Here is a 16,036-nt window from a genome sequence, read left to right on the forward strand (position 1 = left end):
AACACACAAATAGGGTGGTAAAACATAACCTCCTTCCAACTTCGATAGCGGTGGTAATTACCCGTATGTTCTTAATATATAATTCTTAGAGTGTATGATGATGATTATGTTGAGTTCCTATCCATTTTATTCACTTCCTTAACATTTTCTCTAAAAAAAAAACTTTAGCTTTCCTATGTCAAAATTCCACTCACTACCAACTCCTACCTCTGACGTTATCGATTCTTCTCAAAAGGGTCACACAGTACGATTTCTTAAACAAAACGCTATAGGCAACCAAATCTGTGTTATCCGCTATAATTGGCCTATAACTTAACAAAATCAATAATCTCTGGCCTACTGTATCTAAGTCAGAAATTACCTGAGACCAAAGTTGCCAGAGGTGTGTGGTCTCTCTCCACCCAGAAGACTGATATCATATTATTATTATTATTATTATTATTATTATTATTATTATTATTATTATTATTATTAAGCTACAACACTAGTTGGAAAAGGCAGGATGCTATAAGCCCAGGGCCCCCAACAGGGAAAATAGCCCAGTGAGGAAAGGAAATAAGGAAAAATAAAATATTTTAAGGACAGTAACAACATTAAAATAAATAATTCCTATATAAACTATAAATAATTTTAACAAAACAAGAGGGAAGAGAGGTTAGATACAAAACTGTGCCCGAGTGTACCCTCAAGCAAGGTGTAATTTACTTACACCTGATAATGTTTCGTAATTGCTTCTTGACGTGTTTATGTTATTTTTTTTTTTTGTGATTATATTTATGGGGAATATCTATTATCGGAGAAAGCAGCTTCTTACCCAAAGGCAAAATTTTCGTACACTTAAATGGACTGACAAACCTTAATAACATAAGGGTACGATGGATATGATATCTCTCTCTCTCTCTCTCTCTCTCTCTCTCTCTCCTTAAATGGACAGACAAACCTTAATAACATAAGGGTACGATGGATGTCATCTCTCTCTCTCTCTCTCTCTCTCTCTCTCTCTCTCTCTATATATATATATATATATATACTTAAATGGACAGACAAACCTTATTAACATAAGGGTACGATGGATATGTCATCTCTCTCTCTCTCTCTCTCTCTCTCTCTCTCTGTTTGTGTGTGTGTTTGTGTGTATGGCATTGTGTAGCAGTGGTATCGCTCTCTTCTAAGAAATTGGGGGTCTAGCTTTCTATATTCAAACAGGACGAAGAGGGACGATTTGGGAGTATTATATACCTAGTTGATTATTGTGTGTGTGTGTGGTGTGAGAGAGAGAGAGAGAGAGAGAGAGAGAGAGAGAGAGAGAATAAAAACAAGCTTTCGTTGTAAAAAATGTACAGTATCTACTATTTTAAAACATTATCATTTAGAAACAGCTGTCCTTACATAGGCCTATAGGCTATAGTTGCATGGCTCAAGGAGTAAGATATTATATATATATATATATATATATATACATATATACAAATATATGTGTTTATGTGTGTACATGCATATATATAGGTATATAAGCATATATATAAATATGGATGTATATAGGTATACAGCATATAAATACATACCGTATATACATACAAAAACACGCACACACACACACACACACACACATATATATATATATATATACATACTGTATATACACACATTATATATATATATATATATATAGGTGTGTAAACGCATACATAAATTCAAAATTTTTAAAAGACTTCAAGAATTCATCTTGTTTCAATTTCACCATTTTCAAAATTCCTGTTTATAGCAGACTAATCCATTTTCTCCCGCCCTTCAATTGGGATACGCTATTAAGCTGTTTCCCCCAAGGCCAAATGGTACGATACATCCTAATTGAAAATATTGATACCCATAGACGTAATGCATGGTCGATTATCGTTAGTGATTAAGATTAATATCAAGAGATCTCAAGTGCACGTTGGTTATCTCATTTGGCTGGTAAAATGAACCTTTACCTTTACGTTACTCATTTGTCTACGTCAAAAGCTGGTTCATAGTCATTACTGGTTTATCTGAGGGGATTTACAACAGCCGTTGGTTACACACACACCATGAGAGAGAGAGAGAGAGAGAGAGAGAGAGAGAGAGAGAGAGAGAATGAATAGGGAAGTATGGTTGCTAACAGCTCAGATACTCAGATAAATGACGAATCATTTAATCTACTCGCGTAAAATACTCATAGTAATTATAGGTAGAAGACGTTACCTTCGGAGGCCTGTACTGTGGCACGAATCTCATAGTGTAACAAAGAAAGGCTCTTGTACATTTTCTAAAGTTGATGGTTAGGTCTAGTGGCCTAGTGCGTCCTGAGCATTTGGCGCGAAAATAGAGCTGGGAGCTAGCGTTATATCCAATTTGTTATCATTTATAAATTAGCTAAGGTTTTCGAGACCAACTTCCAGCGACCTATTTCTGTCAATTATTTCGAAGATAAGGACGAAATTATATTGAAATTATGAATCTCCACAACAGGAAGGTGGAAAATGAACGTGGCCTGGTTAAGAAATATGTCCATCTTCTTCGCTATGGATTCATCCAGACTTCAGCTCATGATTATTAGTTTTCTAGTTTTGGAAACTATGAATAAAGGTGAGTTTTCTTTGTAATAATGATTCTAATTCTTTATTCTAAAAGATGTACTTGTCGTTTCCAGTAATTAAGCTTTTATTCTTGAATTTGCAATATTAAATTTGGTATGACTCACGAAGCTCAAGTTTAGCAGAAACCAGTTTTAAAGTTTTAGAAAATTTGAAATGTCATTGCTAGTTCATTTTTCGACTTATAACGGTGCTAACACTGCCAAAAGTGAGGTTACAGACATTGGGTTGATGACAGTACAATGACATAATTCAATTTTAAATATTAATTAGTCATCATTGATGGTGAATATATTGATTAAAAAGATGTGACACTGTTATGTTGAAAGACTGATTTTTTTCTAACAATTTTCATTTAAAAGGATGTAATATAATTTCGATATATTCTACTTAATTGATCTAGTCACTCTTTATTGGTTACAAATAATAAGAGTAACCATCATTGGTGCTTATAATTATTAAAAGCTACGGAAAATAAACAGAACTAGAAGTAAGAGTAAAGAAAGTTTGTTCTCGCCTGACTTTTATGGGTGGTGCTTCATTGTCCACAAACCTTATCCATTTGACTCAACCCCTTCGAACCGTTTGACATGCAGGTTCGACAACCGGGGGCGACGAACCATTAGACCGTGTAAACCTCGCTTTAGAATAGCAATTACTAATGCTAATATTGACTAGTGTTGACTAGCCTACATATGCAAGATGCGAACCTCTACTCCGACGAACTTATTTAATGGAAACATGATAACTCATAGCAATAAAGTATTTTTAATTAGAAAGTCAATGTAAAGATAAAGTGTGACAAGTATACTACTTGTAGTCTGTGTAGAAGGGGGTTGGGGTAGTATTCCATACTTAATCCAAAGCAAGGAAACTTAACCTAACCTAACTTGCAAGCTTTGTCCAGGAGGCCCGCTACTACTCTTAGTCTAGTCCTATTACCAGTTCTGAGATATCTGTTAATTCACGATTCGCTGACAACCACCTTTTTCGCTATTAATGTAAGCATGTTAAATTTAAACATTATTTTATTATGATCAATGTTTAAACTGGGACAGATAAATAATGATCAACCTAAACTCCACGTAAAACGGATTAAACCTTGTCATTGAATCATTAACGAATTTAAACTAAATATCGAATCGTTATTATAAACAGAAATAAACGCTAACATCGATTCATTATTATAAAACATAATAAACATTAACATCGATTGATTATATAACGGTATAAACCTTAACATCGAATCATTATCAACATTATCATTGTTGTTGGTCTTGTTGCGTATTGTTACTCAATATCACGGGAGAAATAAATACATTTGGAATTTAATGACATAGAAGGTAATAAAATACGGTTGAAAACAATTAAAAACTCTATCTCAACACATGATAATGATCTAACCTAGGAGGATAGTTCAACACTTACCATGAAAGCAGCATGGATCCAGTTTTGATAACGAAGGAGGATGATATGCTATGAACTTGGCATTGAATTTCGTAGCTTTTAGCGATATTAACAAAGTTCTCTGAATACTTGTTTTCTATAGGCCTACCATGAAATATTTTCAGTGTAATTTAATAATGATTAGCAGTAATTTACAAGTAATTGGAATCTTTGGTACTAATATTATTTCTCTTACAGGATAAGACACCTACCAGCCTTTAACGGCTCGCACTTAACCAACCGGCCTTTATATTCACTTCCTTCCCGCTTCTTTTAATCCATCTTGCTGACTGACCTCTTTTAACTAACTATTTGGTTTTCTCTGGATCTTGGTCTCACCCAAGACCCAGCGCTAGGCCTTCAGGGTAATATTTCACACTTCCATCTTTCTTTCCACAAAATGCCATCTTGAAATGTTTAGTGGCAAGAAACAGTCATACTAATATGATGATTTATAAGTAAATTTAAAAGAAACGGGCAATTGTGCACTATCACTGAGATCTCAACTAAATAAAGTTGATGTTAAATCAAGGCAAGTTGCATTAAGCTTCAAAAAATTATTATAAATTGGAAGAAATCGTGGAATCACAACAAAAGTCACTACACTTTATTCAGAAGTTCAGAACTGGCAGAAGAAGAAGTTTTCGAGTTTTCGTAAACATAGCGAGTTGCAGATTAGTGAATTCTTTCTTGTTATTGTTTGATAATTCATATGTCCGTTAATTCGATCAAATTAGTTCATATTCTTTTAAAGTTGTAATACAATCATCAGATTTTTCTCTAACAGTAGAAAAAATAATACTATATATTTAAATTGATACACTTACACGGTTTCACGAAACCAAAGTTTTTGTACCTAATGTATTTGTATCATCGAAGCTAAATCATTAATACTTAATTATCAATACGTATCATACTTTATTTCATTTAAAATCGATCGATATGTAAATCGAGAATACAACCTGCCAAAAATGACAAGTAAACTATTGTTCACATTCTCTAAAATTTAAACGCCCTTGGACGTCATACTTTTGGACCAACGAGAATTTCGAGAAACCATCTTATTGTCTCTTACAAAATATACTTTGTTACGCCACCTTCGAAGTAAATGACAATCGTTAGTTTATTGCATGGAGTTGTATAATAATTCAAGTGTTTACCTATAAAATACAAATTGATTTAAAGTAAGTAGAGCAATTTCAATAACATTTTCCTGGTCCTTTTGTCGTCAACCTAGCCTAGGATTCTCGAAAGAATGCTACCCTGTATTAACAACAATAACGGTCACCTTTTTCCTTATTTACTCCAGTTTCAAGCTCCAAAGACGTTATGAACGAGGTCAAGGCCAATATTCCTGACGAACGAACCCTCTTCGATGATCTCTTCGCTAATTATAACAAGAACATCCGCCCTGTCACACATCACGAAGAAGTTACAACCGTGTTCTTTGAGATCGCTCTCTTCACCGTGCTCTCTCTGGTAAGTTCAAACTTCGCCATCCTTCTGAGCTAAGGATGGGGTGTTTGGGGCAACCCATAGGTCTAATTGCTGAGTCATCAGCAGTCATTGCCTAGCCTTCCCTGGTCCTATCTTGATGGAGTGGGGTTTGGCGATGATCATATATATATATATATATATATACTGTATATATCTACATACATATATATACACACATATATATACAGTGTATATATATACACATATATATATATATATATGTATACATATATATGTATATACATATATATACAATATATATATACAATGTATATATATATATATATATATATTATGGTCAGTCTGTAGGGTATTGTCCCATCTCTTGCCTCTGTCATTCACGATTTATATGACTTACAGTTTATAGTTTTAGTTAATTATACGTTATTCCATGTCATAGTTTCATTATTTTCTTTATATTCCATTTCAGAACACAAGAGACCAGAAGTTGATGACCAACAATGAAATGATCATGAAATGGGATGACAATTTCCTCAGATGGAATCCTGCCGATTACAACGACACCAGAGTTATCAGAGTGCCCTACGAAACTATATGGTATCCGGATGTAATCCTTTACAACACGTGAGTGAGAAGATATAAAGTTAACTTGAAGTTTTTGTTTACGAAAGTTAGCTTTCTTTTTTTATATAGAATGATTGGTAATGTTCATGGTCTTGAGATAATACCAACTGTATTCTAGAAGTTTTATTCCAGCTATGTCCAGATTGTGAAATGATCTTCCTAATCAGGCAGTTGAATCAGTGGAACTTTAGAAGTTCAAATTTTTGTGCAAATGTTTTTTTTTTTTTCGGTTGAAACAGGTTTATACGAGCTTCGTTATATACTGTTTAATACTAACCTTAAAATGCCTCATAATTCTTATTCATTACTTATATGTATAGTTTATTTGCTATTCCCTTATTTCCTTTCCTCACTGTTGGAGCCTCTGGCTTTGTAGCATTCTGCTTTTCCAACCATGGTTGTGAGCTTGGATGATAATAATAATAATAATAATAATAATAATAATAATAATAATAATAATAATAATAATAATGATAATAATAATAATAATGATAATGATAATAACCAGAGACATGTTGATTGTTGAAGTAGATTCCTTCTTTCCATCATTACTTTCGATATCAAAATTATCTTTATCGTCAATTCAGATAGGCCTACATTTTCATGAATGAAAAGGCGCTTTAATCCGCACAACAATTAATTTCCAATGATTATTCAACTATAATTAAATGTTTAAGTAAAAGTGATGCATTGAGTTAGTAAACAATAGGCCTAGCCAGTAGCTTCCACAATTCATTCTTCTTCTTTGTCTCTTAGGGCAGATTCCAACTATCGTGTTGGGTTGATCGGTACCAACGCCATCATTTGTTATACCGGGGAGGTCGAGTTGATCTTTCATGCCATGTTTCAGTCGACCTGTGAAATCGACATCAGCTGGTATCCCTTCGACCAGCAGGACTGCAAGATGCATTTCTCCTCAATGACTTATGATTCGACAAAGGTAGAGAGAGAGAGAGAGAGAGAGAGAGAGAGAGAGAGAGAGACAAAATTTGATATAGCAGTGAAGCAAAGTTAAGTACAGTAGAATATGGCTGTTTACAAATAAATATTAACAGGTTTCCTGGTGTTCTCGCATATCATGTAAATAAGAAAAAAAATCTAAAATAAAGTCCTTTACAAAATATAGTTAATATATAGTTAACTAACCTCACGAATTATTCTTTTTTCAGCTTCGCTTGGTCAGGGCACCAGCAGACCTCTCCCAATATAGCCCTCACCCGGAATTCTACCTCGAGAATTTTTACTCTGAATTGTCCGACGCTTACGACCCTTGCTGTGCAAATCCATTTTCCAGTAAGAGACTAAACCAATTCAGGACATATTTCTAGATTGAAATTCAACAGTATTTAGTATTGGTCCATCCATAGGCTATATATATATTTTTGTCAAATTATCAGGTTTTCGGATGGTAGGCTACCTATTTGGTCTAGTCAGCACACGGGGGTACTTCATGTAGGTTATATGTCAAAATCGTTGTATATTATTTATATTTCCCTGATTAAATATCTTCGATGTTGCTATTATAGATGTAAGCCCCTGGGCTTATAGCATCCTGCTTTTCCAACTAGGGTTGTAGCCTAGCAAGTAATGATAATGATAATAATAATATATCTTATCTATGGTATATGGTCAACTTATAAATTCTAAGGCGATTTTGATTCCATAGGCAAAAAGTTACAAGAGATACATTTCAAATATCACATATTGATCAAACAAGGCACAGCTATAGCCTTGATTACCTTTGAATGCTGAAATATTGATTTAAAAAGATGCTCTTCATCTGTTAATGGAGAATTTTCTTCACTATTTTAGCGGTGATTTATCATGTGCAACTGCAGAGAAGGACTATGTTCGCCGTATATTTCTTCATTATGCCTGGGACCATCGTCAACATCTGTGGTAAGGTTCTTCATTTAACAATTACATTAAGTTTTTGATAGATAATGGTCCTCTAAAAGCCATATTCTATATTACGTTAATGATATTTTCACTTCTTATAAACATTTTAGTTTATTGATCAAGTATTAAGGAATATAATCTTTCATGTAAATATGATGATAATACCATTAAAAAAATTTTTTTTTTTTCATACCTCTATAAATACACATTTTATTCATGATACGAAAACAACATTCATGCATATACTCATTAATTTATTCAACAATCCCTTGTCCTCTAATGCTAAGCGATCATTACTCTTTGATAGTTATATGACAGTCAGTTTGGTGTCATTTCTTATTCATCTAGCAGTTCTTTAAAACCCACTGCTCTGTGAATTTTAAATCTCTGTTGACTGGACAGAATCCGGAGGTCCACGCCAGGCCTTCTTTTCTCTTCCACATAGCAAGGGTCCCACTGACATTTGACCTAAAGGACTAGTGAATCTCCTCCCCCACAAAAAAATAGCATACATAATCTAGAGCATGGTCTAAAGGGTAGGCCTATCCCTTAAACCTAGATGTAAACCAACCAGCTTAAAAACTTCTAGTTACCTGTTTTGGATCATTACGTACTTTTGAATACAAAGGTACACATCAGGCCTTCAGTTCTCTTTCACATTTTATCTAGAGCAAGGTTTCTTGGAATGATCATGCATTATCAATACCAAGTCTAGACTCTAGAGAATATCCTCTGAAATTATATGTAAACCAACCAGCCTTTATACATTTAGTTATGTATTGAAATTCATTACATTCTTTCAAATACATTCGCTCTTCCCTCCAGCTCTGCTGACCTTCCTCTTGCCTGCTGAATCCGGTGAGAAAATCAGCCTGTCCACCAACGCCCTGTTAGCCATGATGGTTTTCCTCATGGCAATGACCCAGGATATTCCGCCTACAGAGCAGGTGCCTCTCATCGGTAAGATATTGCAAGTAATTTCAAATGTTTCTAAGTAATATACATACATACATATACCATGGCACTTCCCCCAATTCTTGGGGGGTAGCCGACATCAACAAGAAACAAAAACAAAAAGGGGACCTCTACTCTCTACGTTCCTCCCAGCCTAACAAGGGACTCAACCGAGTTCAGCTGGTACTGCTAGGGTGTCACAGCCCACCCTCCCACATTATCCACCACAGATGAAGCTTCATAATGCTGAATCCCATACTGCTGCTACCTCTGCGGTCATCTAAGGCATCGGAGGCAGCAGCAGGGCCTACCAGAACTGCGCCACAATCGCTCGCCATTCATTCCTATTTCTAGCACGCTCTCTTGCCTCGCTCACATCTATCCTCCTATCACCCAGAGCTTCCTTCACTCCATCCATCCACCCAAACCTTGGCCTTCCTCTAGTACTTCTCCCATCAACTCTTGCATTCATCATCTTCTTTAGCAGACATCCATTTTCCATTCTCTCAACATGGCCAAACCACCTCAACACATTCATATCCACTCTAGCTGCTAACTCATTTCTTACACCCGTTCTCACCTCATGTAATTTTAAATAAAGATATAAGAAAGAAATGCTGTGGAATCAATAGGCCTAAAAGCTAAAAAAGACATCTTTGAAAGCAGCTGAAACGTAAACTTTGTAATTTTAAAGAAACAGAAAATTGTGAAAACTAGCTTTCACTTGTATTTATCATTTATAAATACTTCTAAAATAAAAACTACATTAATAAGAGAGTTGTTTCTAAATGTATACATTACCAGGCCGTTACTATGGTGGCTGCATCTTCCTCCTGTCTCTGAACATCGCCGCTTCTGTCTTCACTTTGAGGTGCTTCTTCACATCAGACACTCCATTGCCCAGATCTCTGTGGTGAGTCTGCAGTTTTCTATTATTATTATTATTATTATTATTATTATTATTATTATTATTATTATTATTATTATCATGTAAAGAATAGGTCAGATTATTCGGTGTATGTGTAGGCAACGGGGAAAATGAACCATAACCAGAGAGAAGGATCCAATGTCGTACTGTCTGGCCAGTCAAAGAACCCCATAACTCTTTAGCGGTAGTTTCTCAATGGATATATATATATATATATATATGTATATATATATATGTATATATATATATATATATATACATATATATATACATATATATATATATATATATATACATATATATATGCTTATAAATACGTGTATATATTATAAATATTATTTCATAGATACCATAACAGTTGGACCCTGAGCAGGCAATAACTCTTTTCTCTCTCTCTCTCTCTTTCTCCCTCGCAGTATATTCCTGCAGTTCCTAGGTCGTTTACTCCTCTTCAGCCCTCCCGAGGAGGTGAGGAGAAAATGGGAATTAGAACTCCCCCGGAAGGTAAGGATAATTTTCTCTGCTCATAATTATCATTTATGTCTCTTCTTCATTATTTATTCAAGAAAGAAAGAAGGAGAGGTGGTTATTATCAATGACATAATTGCTCGATGATAAGGTCGGTCAGACTACGTATATTATCGGGGTTTCTTATCTTGTTTATCTCAGATATAAATGGATAATCGAAGTGGATATAAAATGATTACGAGTAATTAAGTGAAAAATATATTTTGCTTCAAGGACAATCTAGGCCTATAGTAATTACTATACAATTTAAAAAAAAAATTCGGGGTTTCTTATCTTCTTTATCTCAGATATAAATGGATAATCGAAGTGGATAAAAAATGATTACGAGTAATTAAGTAGTAGACATATTTTGCTTCAAGGATAATCTAGGCCTATAGCAATTACTATACAATTTATAAAGAAATAGGTTTTAGTCTTTAACCTCAGGAGTCCTAGGCCTATATGACTGATAGATTTCGGCAACCTTTCGAATTTTGAAAGTTTTTTTCCTATTTATTAAATTCTTTTATTTCCATTAATTAAAAAGGCATATTCATTCACCTATATTTTACAGAAGAAATGCCATCTCCTTACGGATTATTCTTCCCGGAATTAAGTGATTTATTTAATTTCCTAAACATTCTCTTGGATTTATTCCCAAACTCTTGCACTGTAGTCATTTTTTTTTTACTGAGGCATAATTGCACCGACTCGCAGGGGTGCCCTTTTAGCTCAGAAAAGTTTCCTGATCGCTGATTGGTTGGACAAGATAATTCTAACCAATCAACGATCAGGAAACTTTTCCGAGCTAAAAGGGCACCGCTGCGAGTCGGTCCAAATGCGCCTCATTCAAATAAATTGAGTATAGGAATAGGTGACCATTTGAAAGTCATTATTAAATCATTTGAGATATATTTATTAATTAAACATCTGTTATGAAACTGGATTACTCAAATACTAGGGTTGTGGTGGCCGATGTTTTAACGTCCCTGACTGGTGAACGCCAGACTGGGGTTCGAGTCTCACTCAAACTCGTTAGTTTCTTAGGTCGCGGCAACCTTGCCATGCTTTTGAGCTAAGGATGAGGGGTTTTGGGGGAGCCTATAGGTCTATCTGCTGAGTCATCAGCAGTCATTGCCTGGCCTTCCTTGGTTTGAGCGCTGATCACATGTATATATGGTCAGTCTCTAGGGCATCAGCTTGCTCGATAGGGCAATGTCACTGTCCCTTGCCCCTACCATTCATGAGTGGTCTTTAAACCTTTAAATCAGTTATGAGTCCCAGTTTGTCACTACATTTGATTATTATTATTATTATTATTACTAGCTAAGCTACAACCTTAGTTTGAAAAGCAAGATGCTATAAGCCCAAGGGCTCCAATAGGGAAAAATAGCCCAGTGAGGAAAGGAAATAAATAAATGATGAGAACAAATTAGCAATAAATCATTCTAAAAACAGTAACAACGTCAAAACAGATATGTCATAATAAACTATAAAACGACTCATGTCAGCCTGTTCAACATAAAAACATTTGTTGCAACTTTGAACTTTTGAAGTTCTACTGATTCAACTACCCGATTAGGAAGATCATTCCACAACTTGGTCACAGCTGGAATAAAACTTCTAGAATACTGTGTAGTATTGAGCCTCATGATGGAGAAGGTCTGCCTATTAGAATTAACTGCCTGCATAGTATTACGAATAGGATAGAATTATAGAAATAGAATACGTTTGTTGCATTTATATATGCTCGAAAAATGCCGAAATGAGTCATTGCCTAAGTTAACGAAGACACTTTTTTTAAAGTAAGATTGATCGATTGAATGTAAGTTATCTTGTGTTACAGATTAAAACAATGAAGAGAGACACATTTCAGTTTTTACATCAAACTTTTAAGCATTTAATTTCAACCGATTAAGGATTTTTCAATAATTTGCATTGAAAAATATCGAAGGTATTTAGGCTCATAGATTTTCAGTTAAATAATCATTACCGAAATCCTTATACGAATAATTATAGGTCTTACAAATGGAACCAAGAAAGCACAAGAGGAAGGATTTGCAGGAATATGAATTGCGTTTGAAATCCCGTTTCCTTGACTTACAGATATCCCGAGTGGTAAGTTCCTTATAACCGAGGTCTGGGTGTATTCATTGGCCTTGCTTGTATTATGTATCTTTGTAAGAATTATTTTAGTAATTAGCGGTAATCAATTGTGTAAACATTTCAGTGTGTCCATTTTTTTTATCATTAAAGCTAAGTTGAGAGTAACGAGTAGCAAGATGTATGCCTATCCATAGTAGCAGAGAATGGTGGAGTAGCTTTAGAGTAGAGTAGAGAAAAGTAGGGTAGAGTAGAGTAGGGTAGAGTAGAGTGGAGTAGAGTAGAGTAGAATAGGGTAGAGTAGAATAGGGTAGAGTAGAGTAGAGTATTGAGTAATTTCGGATTTATGCAATTGTTTAATTTTGATGATAAACATTTTGAGTTCAACCAGTTATTTTGCCTGCTAGGTGTTGTACTTTACATAACGGGGTCAATATCAGTTGTAGATTGTTAAGCAATCTTAGTTTTCACTATTTTTCTAACCACCCGTATGTAAACTAATAGATCTATACACGTAGGCACAAGAGCATATGTAATTGTATAATCAAATACCAAATAAATTGTATGTTTTCTTTAACATTGGCATGAATAACCTTTAAATAGCATTTTAGCTAATCTCAAACTTACGAGTATGAGATTTAACAATGTTGACAAAATTAACATTTAGGAGTTATATCACAAAGGAAAGGAACAGCTCATGCAGAGTGATATTGTGTGGCAAATACCAGGTATTTCATCTGGATAATTAAGTGCCATGAAAAATTAAATAATTTAAAAAATTCAAAGATAAAACTTTAGCCCTTTTTAGGGTCTCTTAGCTCTTTGTCATTTTCAGTCATTCGCCATTATGTATCCAGTCCATAAGTAGAGTTTTGAATAGTTATAGATTCGCTTGTAATTATAATACATATACAGCACATTATTACATGTATACAATTTCAAAGAGGAATGTGTGGATTCGTGTTGTTATTTACATCTCCCTGCTAAATTTTATATTATTATTATTATTATTATTATTATTATTATTATTATTATTATTAGTTCTTAAGCTACAACCCTAGTTGGAAAAGCAGAATGCTATAAGCCCAGAGGCTCCAACAGGGACAATAGCCCAGTGAGGAAAGGTAAAAAGGAATATAAAATATTTGAAGAAGAGTAACAACATTAAAATAAATATCTCAAATATATACTATATAAACTATATATATATATATATATATATACATATATATATACACACATACACACACACACACACACACATATATATATATATATATATATATATATATATATATATATATATATATATATATATATATATATATAAATATGTCCTAAGCCTTGTATGTGTTTATACAGTCATAAATTGTAAGTGGAAAGTGTTTTTTTTTTCTTTCTTTACATATTTCAATTATTATTTTTACTTATGAATGTTTACAGGTTGGACGGACTTCCAACGGATCGAAGGCGGACTTCATACGAGTGGAACCCAATAAAGAAGATTCTAGCATTTCATTTGGTACGTTTCTTCAAACTCTTTTTTTTTTTTTTTCCTTATCATTTCTGTTCGTAGCCAAAACTCGAGGAAGTTACGTCTTTAACCGTGTAGAAATAAAAAGTATTTTATGCGCATTAGATTATTATTATTATTATTACTACTAGCCAAGCTATAACCCTAGTTGGGAAAGCAAGATGCTATAAGCCCAAGGGCTCCAACAGGGAAAAATAGCCTAGTGAGGAAAGGAAATAAGGAAATAAATAAATGATGAGAATAAATTAACAATATATCATTCTAAAAATAGTAACAGCGTCAAAACAGTGATAGATAAAGACCATAAATACATAATGAATAAACAGTTCAAAATTATTTAGAATTATTTTAGGATAGTGTTTGAGTAGATGTTATAGAAGACTGTTATTAATGTGTATCAATTGGATTTTTAATTCATTTACCCTTGTGTAAAATTTACGCTTGAACTTTGGTAAATAAAATGAATATATACTTACGTGCAATATGTATATTTAGGGAAGAAGATTTTTCGAGCTATGAATATATGACACTAAGTAAACTATAGGAAAAGGGAGTAAATAAACGCGAGTATTATTATTATTATTATTATTATTATTATTATTATTATTATTATTATTATTATTATTATTACTTGCTAAGCTACAACTCTATTTGAAACTTGGAAAAGCAGGATGCTATAAGCCCGGGGGTTCCAACAGGGAAAATAGCCTAGAGAGGAAAGGAAACTGGAAAAATTAAATATTTTAAGAACAGTAACAACATTAAAATAAATATTTCCTATATAAACTATAAAAACTTTAACAAAACAAGTGGAAAAGCAATAAGATAGAATAATGTGCCCGAGTGTACCCTCAAGCAAGAGATCAGAGTATCAGAACATGTATTTTTTTTTTTATATATATCTACTGTTAATATAGATTAGAAGATATTATCTTTAAATCTAAGTTGTTATTCCACAGACATCTACCAGCAGCGAAGCCTAGAGGCTCTGGAAGGCATCCATTTGCTCCTACTAGACAGGGAACTACAGAGAACCAGAGGCTTGATCAGTGGCAACCACCCCTCGACGTCCAGTGACTACTCTCACGAATGGCGATATATGTCTCGCATATTAGATCGTTTCTTCCTCGTTCTTTCCATCTTCTCCTTCGTAATCTTCAACTTGGCTGTCCTCCTATCGTCTCCCCACAGCGTGAAGCTCGAGTACTGTCCACAAGGGCCTGGAACCTGCCCTGGAAGCTGGGACGCCGATGAAAATTTCGCCCTTCTCGAAGCTGGAAAGGGACTGACGGTTATTCCCCGAAATCTGCGTCCATGATTCGCTGCAAACATTCTCACGTTAGAATTATCTAAGGACTGCGTGAGGCGAGACAAAAGGCCAGTTATTTGATTAGATAATTCTTCAAATTAAAGCATACGTAAGGCTCTCCTTAGGCAATGTAAAGGGAAAGTAGCTATAATAGTTAACCAGACAAAGCCAATAATATACAACAGATTCCTCTTTGATTTTAATGATATATAAAAAATACTACTAAAACTCAAAGGCGCTTTGAAAAAAATAGTTATCAAAGAATAGCAAGGCTCAGTTTGATTTGACTTTGCCAAATTTTTCAGTATTCAGAAGGCTTTTCAACGGCAGGAAAAAAAATGTTGGAAATGATTAGCAAGATATATACTCCGTTCATGTAGGTATTCCTATTCTACCGAATGCTGTCAGAGGATGTACCTTGGAAACCCTATAGCTTTTTTTTCCCTGTTGGAGCCCTTGGGCTCATAGCATCTTGCTTTTTCAACTAGGGTTGTAGCTTGGCTAGTAATAATAATAATAATAATAATAATAATAATAATAATAATAATAATAATAATAATAATAATAATATAGTACAAGATATTTTCCACCGCCCCGGATGAGAATATGGAGCGAATGTATTTCTATAGCAAAAATTATAATTTCTCACGCAATCGTGA

At 34.1% G+C, this 16,036-nt stretch overlaps 1 protein-coding gene across 2 annotated transcripts; it reads left to right on the forward strand.

The window, feature by feature from the left end:
- Positions 1–2,522: 2,522 nt before the first annotated feature.
- LOC137646892 (acetylcholine receptor subunit alpha-type unc-63-like) lies at positions 2,523–15,872 on the forward strand. Of its 2 annotated transcripts, XM_068379960.1 has the most exons (12): positions 2,523–2,607; positions 5,371–5,540; positions 5,989–6,143; positions 6,900–7,083; positions 7,313–7,436; positions 7,956–8,042; positions 8,868–9,002; positions 9,801–9,909; positions 10,341–10,428; positions 12,451–12,549; positions 13,978–14,056; positions 15,028–15,872. In XM_068379960.1, the coding sequence occupies exons 1-12, from the start codon at positions 2,526–2,528 to the stop codon at positions 15,384–15,386; spliced, it is 1,671 nt and encodes a 556-aa protein (XP_068236061.1). In that variant the 5' UTR covers positions 2,523–2,525; the 3' UTR covers positions 15,387–15,872. The 2 variants fall into 2 exon arrangements, with proteins under 2 accessions (XP_068236061.1, XP_068236062.1); XM_068379961.1 differs by lacking the exon at positions 12,451–12,549.
- Positions 15,873–16,036: the final 164 nt, after the last annotated feature.

This window comes from Palaemon carinicauda, chromosome 9, assembly GCF_036898095.1.
Source record: "Palaemon carinicauda isolate YSFRI2023 chromosome 9, ASM3689809v2, whole genome shotgun sequence".
NCBI lineage: Eukaryota > Metazoa > Arthropoda > Malacostraca > Decapoda > Palaemonidae > Palaemon > Palaemon carinicauda.